The 15799-nt window shown below is 40.5% G+C and overlaps 1 protein-coding gene across 6 annotated transcripts in view; it reads right to left on the bottom strand.

Annotated features, from left to right (window-relative positions):
• RAB3IP (RAB3A interacting protein) overlaps positions 1-15799 on the bottom strand; it is a 55093-nt gene that overhangs the window by 18223 nt on the left and 21071 nt on the right. For 3 of the 6 annotated variants that reach the window (XM_070052620.1, XM_070052621.1, XM_070052622.1), the window contains exon 5: positions 9221-9316. The exons of 2 other annotated variants lie outside the window; for them this stretch is intronic. In XM_070052620.1, coding sequence (XP_069908721.1) covers positions 9221-9316 — 96 coding nt within the window. Of the gene's footprint in view, positions 1-9220; positions 9317-15799 lie in introns of those variants that run through there. One more of the 6 variants, XM_070052625.1, reaches the window with a different exon arrangement.

Below are 15799 nucleotides of genomic sequence, written 5' to 3'. Positions count from 1 at the left end.
CACGGACATGTGGGGAGTAAACCAGCAGATGGAAGATTCTCTCCTGTCCCTAACTCTTTCAAATAAATAAATCTTTAAAAAAAACACAGTAATTCTTCCAACCTGTGACATGTCTTGCCGCACATCCATGTCTTAATTCATCACATATAATTTTTATAGTGTACAAGCCTTTCTCCTCTTTACTTTTGGTTTTTTTTTTTTGGACAGGCAGAGTGGACAGTGAGAGACAGACAGAGAAAGGTCTTCCTTTCGCCGTTGGTTCACCCTCCAATGGCTGCCACGGCTGGCAGCTGCGGCCGGCGCACCGCGCTGATCCGAAGCCAGGAGCCAGGTGCTTTTCCTGGTCTCCCATGGGGTGCAGGGCCCAAGCACCTGGGCCATCCTCCACTGCACTCCTGGGCCACAGCAGAGAGCTGGCCTGGAAGAGGGGCCACCGGGACAGAATCCGGCGCCCCGACCGGGACTAGAACCCGGTGTGCCGGTGCCGCTAGGTGGAGGATTAGCCTAGTGAGCTGCGGCGCTGGCTCCTCTTTACTTCTAAATATTTCATTCTTCCTGATGCTTTTACAAATAGGATTATTTTCTTAATCTCCTTTTCAGATAGCTCATATTTTTGTATGAGAAACACCACTAGCTTTTGTGTCCTGCAATTTTGTTAAATTCATTTTTCGGGGCCAGCATTGTGGCACAGTGGGTTAAAGCCCTGGCCTGAAGCACTGGCATCCCATATGGGCACTGGTTCTAGTCCTGGCTGCTCTTCTTCTGATCCAGCTCTCTGCTATGGCCTGGGATAGCAGTGGAAGATGGCCCAGGTCCTTGGGCCCCTGCACGCACATGGGAGACCTGGAAGAAGCTCCTGGCTCCTGGCTTCAGATCAGCGCAGCTCTGGCCGTTGCAGCCATCTGGGGAGTGAAACCAGTGGATGGAAGACCTTTCTCTCTCTCTACCTAACTCTTTCAAATAAGTAAAATAAATCTTTAAAAAAATTCATTTTTCAGTTCTAACAATTTGTGTTTTGTTGCATCTTTAGGGGTTTTTACATATATGGTGACACCATTTGCAAACAGAACATTTTTACTTCTTTTTCAAAACTGGTAACCTTATTTCTTTTCCTTGTCTAATTGCTCTGGCTAGGAATTCCGGCATGGAAGTGTTGAAAGTGAGCATCCTTGCCTTGTACCAGATCTTAGAGGATTTTCCCCATTGGTTCCAGTTTCATATATGGTCTCTGTTGGTATTGAAGTTCCTTCTTTATCTATTTTGCTCTAAGTTATCATGAATGGATACTGAATGATTTGTAAACACTTTTTCATTATCCATTGTGAAGACCATGTGCTTTACATCTATTAACGTGGTATATAACAGTGGTTGATTTGCTTGTGTTGAAACATCTTCCATGCCAGAGATAAATCCCACTTAGTTATGGTATGCAACCCTTTTAACACACTGTTCAATTCTCTTTGTAATATTTTAATGGGGATTTCTGCACCTATATTCATCAGGAATAGTGATCTGTAGCTTTTTCTTATAGTGTCTTTGCTGGTTTTGATATCAGGATGATGCCGGATTCATAAATGAGTTGGGAGGGGTTCCTGCTTCTGTTTTTCAGAGAGTTCAAGAAGAAATGGTATTAATTCTTCAAAAGTTTGGCAGAACTCACCTGAGAAGTCATCTGTTCCTGGGCTCTTTGCTATTGGAAGGTTTTTAATTATTTGTCGTTGGTTTATTCAAGCTGTTTCTTCCAGATTCAGTTTTGCTATGTGTATGTTTCTAGATTTTATCCATTTCTTCTAGCTTACCCAATATACTGGTATATATTCTTATATGTCTTTTTCGGTTCTGATCTTGAATATTCTTTTTTCTTAATCCAACTGAAAGTTTGTCAGTTTATCTTTTCAAAGACTCTTACATTTGTTATTTTCTAATATTTTCCTATTCTCTAGTTATTCTTACTCTAATTTTTATTATATCCTTCCTTCTACTAATTTTAGGCATATTTCTGAGTTTCTTTGGGTATAAAACTGTTCATTTGAGATTGTTCTTTTTTAACGTAGGCAACTATCACTGTAAAATTCCCTTATTGGTGTTTTTGCTGCATCTCAGCAGTTTTGGTGACGCTGATTTTTCTTAGTATCAAAATATTTCTCAAATTCCTTTTTAATTTCTTTGACTCAATGGCTGTTCACAATGATGTTGTTTAGGGGCCAGTGTTCTGACACAGTTTAAATCACCATGTGAAACACCATCATCCCCAGTAGGTACAGGTTTGAGTCCTGGCTACTCCACTTCCAATCCTGCTAATGCACCTGGGAAAGCAGCAGAAGATGGCCGAAGAACCTGGACCCCTGCCACACACATGGGAGACCCAGATGGAGTTCCAGGCTCCTGGTTTCAGCCTGGCTTAACCATCACTGTTGCAGTCATTTGGCGAGTAAACTTCTTCTCCCTCTTTAACTCTGCCTTTCAAATAAATTAATTCTTAAAAAGATAAAAAGAACAAAATAGTGTTTAGTTTTCATATATTTGTTTTCTTACTATTATTCATTTCCAATTTCATTCTGTGAAAAGATTCTTGGACTGATTTTGATCATCTTAAATTTAACTCATTTTGTGACTTATCGTGAATTCCGAGGAATGTTTTCACATGCACTTTAGGAGAATGTGTGTTTTTTTGCTGCTGATGGAAAGTTCTATTGTGTGTGTGTGTTAACATCATTTGGTCTACAGAGTTATTCAACTGGTTGCTCATTTCATCTGAAATAATCTATCCATTACTGAAGCTCCTCACTATTACTGTATTGCTATTTCTCTCTTCAGATCTGCCAACGTTTGCTTTTACATATTTAAGCACTTTGATGTTGAGTGCATACAAAATTATATATGTAATACACATATAATAGAATATAATCACACATTCCTGTTCAGTTAAGCATTCTGTCATTATATAATGATCCTGTCTCTTGTGATAGTTTTGACTTAGTGTCTGTTTTGTCTGATGTAAGCATAACCACTCCCGCTCTCTTTTAGTTAAACCTGCATAGAAATATTTTCCCACCTCTTTACTTTTGGACAAGGTTATTCTTGAATGTAAAGTGACTCTCTTGGGGCTGGTGCTGTGGTGCAGGTTAATCCTCCACCTGTGACGCTGGCATCACATATGGGTGCCAGTTCTAGACCCGGCTGCTCCACTTCCAATCCAGCTCTCTGCTATGGCCTGGGAAAGCAGAAGATGGCCCAAGTCCTTGGACCCCTGCACCCATGTGCGAGAGCCAGAAGCAGCTCCTGGCTCCTGACTTCGGATCGGCACAGCTCCAGCTGTTGCAGCCATCTGGGGAGTGAACCAACGGAAGGAAGACTTCTGTTTCTCCCTCTCACTTTCTGTAACTCTACCTCTCAAATAAAATAAATTAAAAAAAAAAAAAAAACTTAAAAAATAAAGTGACTCTTAATAGAAAACACACAGTAGGGCTTTGTAATAAATTTTGAAATCCAGAAGTTTGATGCATCTGGATTTATTTTGCTTGCACAAGATTGCTGTAGCTTTTCAGATCCTCTGTGGTTCCCTAAGAATTTTAGGATTATTTTTTTCTATTTCTGTAAAGAATGTCATTTCAATTTTGATAGGGACTGCACTGGATCTGTAGATCTCTCTGGATACGGATACTTTAAGAAGAGTAATCCTGGGGCTGGCTCTGTGGCACAACTGGTTAAGCTGCTGTTTGCAGTGCTTTGATGCCACATGGGCACCAGTTCCAGTCCTGGCTGCTCCATTTCCCAGCCAGTTCCCTGCTAATGTGCCTGAGAAAGCAGTGGCAGATGGCCCAAGTGTTTGGGTCCCTTCCCACACCATTAAGCTACTGCACATCTTTTGACTGGGGAATTTCATTCCCCAAATTTACATTTAAAATAATTACTGAAAGGCAAGCACTTATTTCTGAAATTTTGTTAATCTGTTTTGGAATTTTCTTGTTCTTGTCTTTCATTGCTAGTGCTGTATTTTTATTCTTCTCTGTTTTGTGTGTGTACCACACATATTTTGGGGTATACATGGTGACCATGAGATTTACAATGAACATTTTACAATTACAGAAGTCTGTTTAAAACTGTTAACAACTAAATTTCAACCACACGCATCTATGCTTTGCTTCTTCCCATAGACATGCACTTCCCATAACTGATGCCAGATTTCATTCTTTCTATACTGTATTTCCATTAACAAACTTCTAGTAGCAAATCATTCTTACCATATTTATCTAACTCATATCAGTATTAAAATTTTTGTGTAATTTCCATATGTAACAAATTAATCTTTTAATGTTTTTCCCCAACCATTTAAAAATATAGAAATCATTCTTAGTTCACAGGCTGTACAAAAATAAATATAGGCTACTTCTGTCCTATAGTTGTAGTTTTCAAACTGCCTGATCTAGATGTTTATTGTATATACTTACGAACTTTGAAAATAAGATTTTTTCCTCTCTGGTTGGTAGTGATTCAAATAAAAGAGGGTCTTTTTTTTTTTTTTTTTTTCAAAAATAATGTTTAAACACAATATGATTAACTTGCAAATAATTTGTTAATATGAAAACCAAAAATCTGTTAAATGGAAAAATCTTCACATTATTGGAAACAGAATTAAAAATTTAACATGATTTTATGCAAGGAAAGATGTACTTCTTACATTGGAACAGTATATCTGTAAGTTATCAGCAATAATATATCTAATTTTTAAAAAGAAACTTAGAACAGAGCTTCATCTGAATCAAACTGGTAAGGCAAGATTTTTTAAAAATAAAGTACCATATGCAATCACATTCCTCTCAATATATGTAAGATGTATATGTGTGTAAATGATTCAGTGAGAATGCAAAATGTTTTTCCTATTACAAAAAACCATAGGCTTTGGCTCACCTTTCAAAACATGTTTTACAATGTATATAATACGTATGTATTATCTAAGTTGTACATGTATATAACTTATAAATAAGAATATATGCTCCCAAACAGTTCCTAGCACATAACAAATCCTCAATAAATACAGGTATCTTCATCATAATTGAAAAAAACATGCTCGGATTTTTCTTTTGCAGATCAGGTACAGGAACAAAAAGTCCCCAGCATCTACCGGTCTGGACAAGAACTGACGGTAGCTGCTGTATTATGTCCTGAGGGGGCACCACAAGGCCTTTGCAATAATCTGAATGTAGGACTAAACAGAAAGAGGCCTCAATGACACCTCCCTCATCGTAGCTGGAAACAAATGGAGACGCTGTTTACTTTTTCACTATACGTCGGTCATGAATCCAAGCACTGCTCACGATCCTTTGCCTCTTTTTCTGCACAGATAAAATGATGATAATCTGCTCTATAGGCCTCACAGCACTGCTGAGAAACAACCAGGCATTTAGTGGATACTTTTACTAAAAACTCAATGCTAAAACATAAACATTTTAAGACTACTTTTTTTTTTCATTTTAAATGTAAAGATTCTCGCAAATGAACTGATATTTTTTAAAAGCCTTATTTTTATTTATTTGAAAGGCAGAGTTACAGAGAGAGGTAGAGAGACAGAGAGACAGAGAGAGAGAGAGAGAGACGTCTTCCATCTGCTGGTTCATTCCTTAAATGCCTGAAACCACTAGGGCCAGGCCGGAGCCAGGAGCTTCCTCCAGGTCTCCCATGTGGGTGCAAGGGCCCAAGCATTCGGTCCATCCTCTGCTGCCTTCCCAGGTGCATCAGCAGGGACCTGGATCAGAAGTGGAGCAGCCAGGTCTCAAACCAGCACCCATATGGGATGCCGGTGCTGCAGGCCAGGGCTTTAACCCACTGTACCACAGCACCAGACCCCTGAACTGATTTTATATTATCTCAAAATTGGAGATATTAAGAGAACAGTATGTCACTTCTGAGTTTAAGTATTTGATACTTCAAGGAGTCAACTTTGCTACATATAAAGTATGATTATTTTCAAGATTATTCATCATACCTAATAAGCTACTAATTTAAATTTACATGTTAAGTTTGCCAAACATAAGCAAATTAAGTTTATTCAAAATAAGTTTTAATTCTTAAAACACTACATACATAGAATTCAGGCAAAAAATTTTTTCCTAAGACAAGAGTAAACAGATCACAAAGGCACAATTAAGACCACAGGAAAGCTTCCAGACTTCTTTTTCACATTCCTATTTACGGTTTGAAGACAACTTTCTTCATAACTGAAGTCATTCACAGGGTCAAGGCTGCTAATCATTGTTGGCTAGGGAGAGGTTAGAGATCCCAAAACTATTTTTTTATTTTGTTTAACTGCATAAACAAGCATTCCTAACCCTCACATCTATTGCAAAGAGGGAGAAGTTTCCTTCTGTTTGTTCTCCTCCTACCTATCCAACAGAATATACGCATGAGTACAGATGGGTGGAAACAGGCAGCACTAAAATTAAATCCAAGCAGGCAGAAAATAAAAATTAACATAAATAGCTTATTTTTGCTTTCTTAATCACTACCTGTTTATCTTTATAAAATGGTCTCGTAGCTAGGCAATACCAGGAAAAAGCCTTGTTTCTGTAAACATTTCTCCATCCAAAAGTGTAACAAGTCACACGACTCCTGTTCTGGATCTTTCACTTCCCATTCTCCACATCTTTACACTTTCTCTCATCTCTGATAACTAGCTAGCTAAATAATTAGTTTTAAAACACTCATTAGAAAAAATGACCCAGCCGGCGCCGCGGCTCACTAGGCTAATCCTCCACCTAGCGGCGCCGGCACACCGGGTTCTAGTCCCAGTCGGGGCGCCGGATTCTGTCCCGGTTGCCCCTCTTCCAGGCCAGCTCTCTGCTGTGGCCAGGGAGTGTAGTGGAGGATGGCCCAAGTACTTGGGCCCTGCACCCCATGGGAGACCAGGAGAAGTACCTGGCTCCTGCCATCGGATCAGCGCGGTGCGCCGGCCTCGGCGGCCATTGGAGGGTGAACCAACGGCAAAGGAAGACCTTTCTCTCTGTCTACTCTGTCAAAAAAAAAAAAAAAAAAAAAAAGAAAAAAAGAAAAAATGACCCAAAAATAACAGAAGGAAAGGGGTATGAAACAGATGGGGTCACAAAAAACCTTACATATCAAAAGATATTCACTGGGGCCAGCGCTGTGGGTTAACAGGTAAAGCCGCCTGCAGTGTCAGCATCCCATAATGGGCAACAGTTTGAGCCCTGGCTGCTCCACTTCCAATCCAGCTCTCTGCTATAGCCTGGGAAAGCAGAAGATGGCCCAAGTCCTTGGGCCCCTGGTCCCGCATGGGAGACTTGGAAGAAGCTCCTGGCTCCTGGCTTCGGATCGGCACAGCTCCAGCCGTTGCGGCCATCTGACCTCTCTGCCTCTCTGTAACTCTGCCTTTCAGATAAATAAATAAATTCTTAAAAAAACACACACACAAAGTATTTCAAAAAGTTTGTGGGAAAATGGAGTTAAAAATAAGCCTATTTTTGAAATAAATGAATATATTCACTGCAAGTTACTGATATGACAAAAACTGTGGGATATACAGTTGATAAAGACTATCATTACAACTAGTGACTATATAGTAACATAAAAAATGTTATTTGAAAAAAATACAAAATATACTAGGATCACTCTATGCAAAGAAATGCGCATATCTCTAAATTTGAAATTGATGCTGAATAAACAACAAAAGATGATGGAATTTTTCCCCTAAGGTTTTTTATTGAAGTTTTAATAAAGTGTTAAGGCAAAAATTATTGCTAAGTGACAATGGCATTAGCCACTCAGCAATATATCCCTGCCTTTTTTTTTTTTTTTTTTTTTTAAGATTTGTTTACTTGAAAGCCAGAGCTACAGAGAGAGAGAGTAGGAGAGGCAGAGAGAGGTCTTCCATCTGCTGGTTCACCCCTCAATTGGCCTCAACAGCTGGAGCTGCACCGATCCAAAGTCAGGAGCCAGGAGCTTCCTCCGGGTCTCCTATATGGGTGCAGGGGCCCAAGGACTTGGGCCATCTTCCACTGCTTTCCCAGGCCATAGCAGAAAGCTGGATTGGAAGTGGAGCAGCCATGACTTGAACCGGTGCCCACATGAGATGTTGGCACTGCAGGTGGCAGCTTTACCCACTATGCCACAGCGCCAGCCCCTACATCACTGTTTTTGGTAAGGAAAATCTAAGGACTCAAAGTCTCAACACCCAGGGAGACCCTTCATGGCAAAGGTTCTCGGCCACAGCAATCCCATCCTCTCACCACCCCGGAGATAGGTCTAAGTCAGCAGAGATCAGGCGGTGTGACTGGCACCTTCCAGGCAAAGTCTGGTGGGATGTTAACTATGTGTCAACTTGACGCGATCATAGGGTGCCCAATATTCAGTGAAACACTATACTGGGTGTTTCTGTACAATTGTTTTTGGGTGAAAATAACATTTAAATCAGTGCAGTGAGCAAAACAGACTGTCCTCTACAGTGACAGGGCTTCCCCCAGTCACTTGAAGGCCTAAACATAAAAGAAAGGTGGACCCTCTGAACGCAGGAAAATTCTTCCCCTTCGGGCTGGAACTCAAACACTGACTCCTCCTGGCACTTGGGCTCTCAGCCCCTCTGGGTCTCTAGCTTGCCGACTTGCCCTGAGGCTCCCAGGCTTACCAGTTGCCAGGATCAGGTAAACCAATTCTTTGTGAATGAGTGCCTCTCTGGCTCACTCAGCCTGCTCTCTCGCTCGCTCGCTCGCTGTGTGTGTGTGTGTGTGTGTGTGTGTGTGTGTGAGATACTACTGCTTGTTTCTCGAAAGAACCCTAACACACCAAGGATGCTAGAAGTCCTGCAGTATGCACTCGGTGCCAGGCTGGAGGGCAGTGGTACTTGCTCTAACACCGCTGACGTCACCTCCAGATGTGAGATGCCTAACTCAGAGCTTGCCATCGTTGTTGTGAACTCCCATACTGGCCCATAAACACCTAGTAAAATAGATACAGAACTAACATTGACCTCCTTGCTTTCTACATATACATTTTTAAACAACCTGATACTGGCAGACCAGAGGGTTTTTCTTTTCACACCAATTTAAGCTGCAGACTCGGCATTCACTAGAGATTTTGTTTTTTCTTTAGAGAACTTACAAATATGCATGAAGCTAAGTATATCCTTTTCAAGATTCCCTGAAACAATAATGCTATCAATATATAAAAATCAAGATGCTGCTGTTGGCCAAGATGTAGACAGACCAACCTCAAACAGACTAGCTGTGAGTTCTTCCAATTCCTGTCCAAGTTGGTCTCGCACTTTTGAAAGCCTCTCACATTCTTCATCTTTTAACTTCAGTTCCTATGAAAAATTGATAATTTTATTTTGGATCTCCACAGTTTGAAGTTAGATTCAGCACACTATATGATCTTTTACTAATAAAATTACAAAATATTAACACTGTCTCCTCCTACGTGGTTCACATTGGAAATGTTTATCTAGTACGTGCTATTATAGAAGATAATCAGGCAGGCCTAAAAACACAAATAATCCCAACTAACATTAAATTTTCACATATGATTCAAAAGACATCCAAAGATTAAATGTAAATATATAGGTAAAAATAAATGACAAAATGACTTTATTCACTTATTTTTCCCTTAACTGTTCTGTGAACATTCACTTACTTCCATCACACAAGGAATTTCTGCAAGTGTGCTTACTAATTTCAACGAAACTCAGTGGGTTTTTTTTTTTTGCATGTTTACTTTAAAAATTGTTATAGGTATCTTCAACTACCATACTACAATTAACCTAAAATTTCCCCTAGGATACTATACTTTAACACTGCAACCACAGGTAAATGATGCCCCTTTAGCATTTAAAATCAAGAACAAAGTTAATGACAAAGAAATCACATTCCACATTTACATATGACTCCTTAACAGGGCATAAATAGATGTTCAAAAATTATTTTAAGATGTTAATAATGTTCAATCTTATAAGCTAACACAGCCCTTAATTAACCTTTCAAACACAGATATTAAAAAAAAATCCAAGTTCCCTTGTAGCAACAACAATTACACTACCAAAATGAGCTAATCACGTCGAGATTGTGGTGGCAGCATAGTTTTTTTCCAAGGTTTTTATTTAATGAATACAAATTTCGTATACGCAGCTTTTGGGAATATAGTGTTTCTTCTCCCCATTCCCGCCCTCCCATCCCCACTCCCTCTCCCATCTTTAAAAAGAAAAACTGAAAAGAAGAGACTCTGTGCAAGTCTCAGAATAGGAGAGGCTGTGGCTAAGCTGCCCACCCCACAGCGCCAGCTGTGCACAGAGAAACTGCAGGAAGTGAAAGGGAACTCAGGAAGCCCAGGATTACTAACAAATGCTCCAGGAGGAGAGGTCACTATCCTGGGAGGACAATGGGAGGCAAATGGAGAAAAGGGGCGGGGTCTCCACAGGCCAAGTGGCTGGTGAAGGTAAAGGTGAAGGTAGAACTCCGTGAACTCGGCTGTGCGAGCTGCAGCAGGGCCGTGGAGTTGTCAGCTCTCACGCAGCTCTGGAGTAGTCAGTGAAAAGCCCCTTTCCAAAGGAGAGCGTCTCACCCTAACGGAAAAACTCCTGGGACCTAAAACCAAACTGCAGGGCAGGAACCATGGAGATAGAGCGAAAGAGCAGACACACAGAAAGGGGAAGGGGGCGTCAAGACTCCAGAGGAAACAGGTCACAGAGCACTAGAGCTCTGAAAGCAAGGCTCACTTCTGAGAGGGAGAGAGTGGTCACACTGATGCACCAAGAACAACAGAGGGGAAGTCCTTCGCACGTGAACAGAACTGCCACCTGGCTTACCCTGCTCCCTCACAAGAACCGCTCCCCAACTGACCTGGGAAATCAACTCATTTAAACATGAGACACAGACACAAATACATATAGTAAAAAAGTTAAACACAGAACACATCACCTATAGGGAGAAGAATCAGATGGGTATTAACCTTCAACAGCTATGGTTTATGCTAGAAAACAACAGCCATGTTTTGCGGTAGAAAACAAGATACTCAAAGGAAAAAAAAATTGAGCTGAGTATTTTATATCCAAAGCATTCTTCAAATATAAGGTGATAATGAGCTCTAAGCCTGTAAGACCTTAGAAAATATCTACCCTATGGGGCCAGCGCTGTGGCATAGCAAGTAGAGCCACCACCTGCAGTGTTGGCATCTGAGATGGGCGCCAGTTCCAGTCCCGGCTGCTCTACCTCTGATCCAGCTCTCTGCTATGGCCTGGGAAAGCAGAAGATGGCCCAAGTTCATTCGTTCGTTCAGATTCATGCTCTCTCTCTCTCTCTCTCTCTCTCTGTGTGTGTGTGTGTGTAACTCTAACTTTCAAATAAATAAATCTTAAAAAAAAAAAAAAAAAAGGAACTATCTACCCCATGAGAATGCCTGAGTAATGGAATACAGAGTAAGTCTCAGACAACTAAAAAGCAAAAACACTGAAGATGGTTTAACATCACAGATGAGAAGTGAGGAGGAAATATATCTAACTGTAGAACTACAATTAAAAGATGGTAGTAATGTCAAAGAGCATGCAAAGTCTGAACACAGTCTGGGAGGAAATATTTGAAAAATGACATATCTGATCAACGTTACCTAAAACAAAGAACTCTGAAACTCAACAGTAAGAAAAGAATAATCCAATTTAAAAACAGGCCAAAGATCAAAACAGACACTCCATCAGAGAAGATAACTGGAAGACAAGCATATTAAAAGATTCTCAACATCATACTAAAGCAACGAGGTGCCACTACACCTAAAAATGGCCAAAATCCAGGACACTGATAATACCAAATGCTGGCAAAGAGTGCAACAACAGAGCTCTCATCTTCACAGCTGATAGGTGAGTAGTTTATTTTTTTAATATTTTATTTATTTTGAGAGGTAGAGTTACGGACAGTGAGAGGGAATGTCAGAGAGAAAAAGAATGCCTGAATAATGGAATACAGAGTAAGTCTCAGATAACAAAAAAGCAAAAACACTGAAAATGGTTTAACATTAACTAACATCTGGTTCACTACCCAGATCACGACAACAGCAGGGGCTGAGCCAATCCGAAGCCAGGAGCTTCTTCTGGGTCTCCAGCAGAGATGCAGGGACCCAAGCACTTGGGCCATCCTCTACTGCTTTCCCGGACCACAGCAGAGAGCTGCATCAGAAGAGGAGCAGCCAGGACTCGAACTGGTGCCACAGGCAGAGGCTTAACCTACTATGCCCACTGCACTGGCCCATCAGTAGTTTCTTTCACCCAGCAATCACACTCTTTGATATTTACCAAGTTGAACTGTCCTAACAAAAACCTGCACAAGGACATTTACAGCAGCACAATCATTCATAACTACCAAAAATTGGAGCCAAATAAGATGTCTTCCAGTATGTAAACAAATAAGCCACTATGGCACAGACAACAGAACATCAGTCAGCACTAAGAAGAAATAAGCTACCGTCATGAAAAGACATGAAGGAGTCCTAAATACCTACTACCAGGTAACACTGCCTTTCAGATAAATGTCCCCTGCCTGTAGGTGAGACCTAATTTCTTAGCCTGAGATCCAAGGCTTTTCACCTAACTTCCTGGCATTGTCTTCTTGTGGCATCCACCACTACACCTAGATTAAAAATTATATTGTACAGCACTGACAGATTAGATACTGCAGAGGAAAAGAGTAGAAACACAGAGGACACCGCAGTAGAAACTTTCGATGAAACATGGAGAAAAAAGGATTTTAAAAAAGTAGTAAACACCTATGAGCAGTGGGACAATTTTAAGCAGTCTTACACTTGGCGTACAGAAGAAGGAGAGAGAGGGGCCAGCACTGCTGTGTAGCAGGTAAAGCCACCACTTGCAATGCTGGCATCCCATATGGGCACCAGTTCCAGTCCTGGCTGCTCCACTTCTGATCCAGCTCTCTGCTATGGTCTGGGAAAGCAGTAAAAGAGGGCCCAAGCTCTTGGGTCCCTGCACCCACATAGGAGACCAGGAGAAAGCTCCTGGCTCCTGGCTCTGGATCAGGCCACTTCCAGCCATTGCGGCCATCTGGGGAGAGTGAACCAATGATGGAAAGTCAGTCCATGTCTCTCTGCCTCTGCCTCTCTGGAACTCTGCCTTTCAAATAATTAAGTCTTTAAAAAAAAAAAAAAAAAGGATAGATATGGGGCAGGAATGTAAATCTCTTGGAAAAAATGACCAAAATTTCCCAAATTTAATGAAAATTCACAACCTACAGATTTAAGCTCAACAAATCCCAAGGACAAGAAACCTAAGAAAATTACACCAAGATAAATCATAATCAATTGCTCAAGCCAATGACAAGCAGACAGACAGAAAAGACATCACACAGACAGGCACAAAGGAAGTGAGCAGACTTCCTCCGAGAAACAATGCCACTGTAGCAACGTCTTTACAGTACTAAGAGAAAAAAAAACTAAAAAATTATCAACCTAAAATTCTCTACCCATTGGAAATATTTCTAAAAATGAAAAAGTGAAAGTAGATCTTTCCTGGTATACAGAAGTTAAAATGATTGATCACCATCAAACATAAATGTTAAAGGATGTTTAATATAAACATGTTCAATATAAATGTTAACATTAATGTTAAAGGATGCCCTTCAAGCAGGAGGACAATACCACCAGCCGGAAATCTGGATCCACAGAAGGGAAGAGTAATACTGGGAATAGTAGTGACCGTGGGCAATTAGGTAAGAAATAGAGTTTTTTTTTTTTCTTTGACAGGCAGAGTTAGAGAGAGAAAGACAGAGAGAAAGGTCTTCCTTTTCCGTTGCTTCACCCCCCAAATGGTTGCCACAGCCAGCGCGCTGTGCCGATCCCAAGCCAGGAGCCAGGTTCTTCCTCCTGGTCTCCCATGGGGTGCAGGGCCCAAGCACTTGGGCCATCCTCCACTGCCCTCCCGGGCCACAGCAGAGACAAAGACTAGAAGAGGAGTAACCGGGACAGAATCCAGCGCCCCAACCGGAACTAGAACCCGGGGTGCCGGCACCGCAGATGGAGGATTAGCCAAGTGAGCCGCAGCGCCGGCCTAGTTTCTTTCTGATTACTTAAATCCCTTTAAGAGATCACCAATTATTTAATGAAAAAATAATAACAATGTACTGTGAAGTTTAAAATGCAGAATTAAAACATGCTAATCATTACAAAAAAGCTGAGAGGGGGAACAGAAATATACTTTTGTAGGATTCTTACACCACTGTATATGAACTAGTATGGTTATTAGACACTAGACAATGATAAGTTAAAAACAGACACTATGAATCCTAAAGCTATCACTAATAAGCCAAATGATATGGGTAAATCATAAAAAAATAAGTAGTGTATTGAAAAGACAGCATAAAAGGGGGAAAAAGGAACAGATGAGAAAGACAGGAAACAATAAGGGGATAGATAACTAAACCCTATCAACAGCTCATTAAATGTAAATGGCCTAACCACACCAATTAAAAGGCAGTGATTATTAGCATAGACAACTACAGACTGTATACAGAAGTTCATTTTAAATACGAAGAAACAAATAAAATAAAAATAATATAAAAATAACAATTACCTGATCTCTCTTAAAAGAATAATCACCACACAGAAAAAAGCTGTTGACATGGTTTAGATTAACAAACTGCCATAATTCAGGACATTTTCTCATACTCAAGAATCTTTTTCAATCCTTGAGATCTAAGTAAATATTAATACTATCTTGCACTCTTCATTATAAAATTCCCCACATGTTCATACATCATTAACATTTGAATTACCTCAACAGTACCTCTAAATACAGCAAATTAAAGATTTCAAAAGGAATCCTTAACTAAGAGATTAGCCATCTTTCTGATCAGTAAGTAACCACAGTATATTCTCAAAAATGGATACATATATATGCTCAATAGTTAACCTCCATATAATATGGGATTTTATTAAAATACTGCATATTCAGACAAGAGACTAAGCCAAATGCTAAGAGGTAAAATACAAACATATCTCACTACATTCCCTTCCTTTGAGAGAAGATTTAAAAGCATATAAATTTTTCTTCCTGATAAAATGTATTTTGACAAAAAAATGTTAGTATGTCTGCATGGCTCCTTATCTATTATACATTCAATGAACCATTTATAGAGACATACTATATTAAACTAGGCACTAGTGATTTAAAAAAATAAATATGCTATGTTTTTTTTTTTTTTTTTTTAATTTTTGACAGGCAGAGTGGACAGTGAGAGAAAGAGACAGAGAGAGAAAGGTCTTCCTTTTGCCGTTGGTTCACCCTCCAATGGCCGCCGCTGCAGCCGGCGCACCGGGCTGATCCGATGGCAGGAGCCAGGATCCAGGTGCTTTTCCTGGTCTCCCATGGGGTGCAGGGCCCAAGCACCTGGGCCATCCTCCACTGCACTCCCTGGCCATAGCAGAGAGCTGGCCTGGAAGAGGGGCAAACGGGACAGAATCCGGCGCCCCAACCGGGACTAGAACCCGGTGTGCCGGCGCTGCAAGGTGGAGGATTAGCCTATTGAGCCACGGCGCCGGCCTATGCTATGCTCTTAAGAGACATAGGTAGGAACAGAATAGGAGTGGATATCTGCAAAATGACAGAATGCTGGAAATCATACCTAGATTGTTTGCCCTATCTTCTCAATTTTCTGAGTGCGAATATTTTATTTTACCTACGTTGTCAATCTTATGTTTGTACACCACTGCTATTATTCCTTTATTGTACTTTTGAGGTCAGTAGTAACATCTCATTTCATTTCTGCTATTGATAATCTAGGTTTTCTGTTTTTCTTTA

The sequence above is a fragment of the Oryctolagus cuniculus genome, chromosome 11, assembly GCF_964237555.1.
Source record: "Oryctolagus cuniculus chromosome 11, mOryCun1.1, whole genome shotgun sequence".
NCBI lineage: Eukaryota > Metazoa > Chordata > Mammalia > Lagomorpha > Leporidae > Oryctolagus > Oryctolagus cuniculus.
This window is presented reverse-complemented; position numbering and strand designations above follow the sequence as displayed.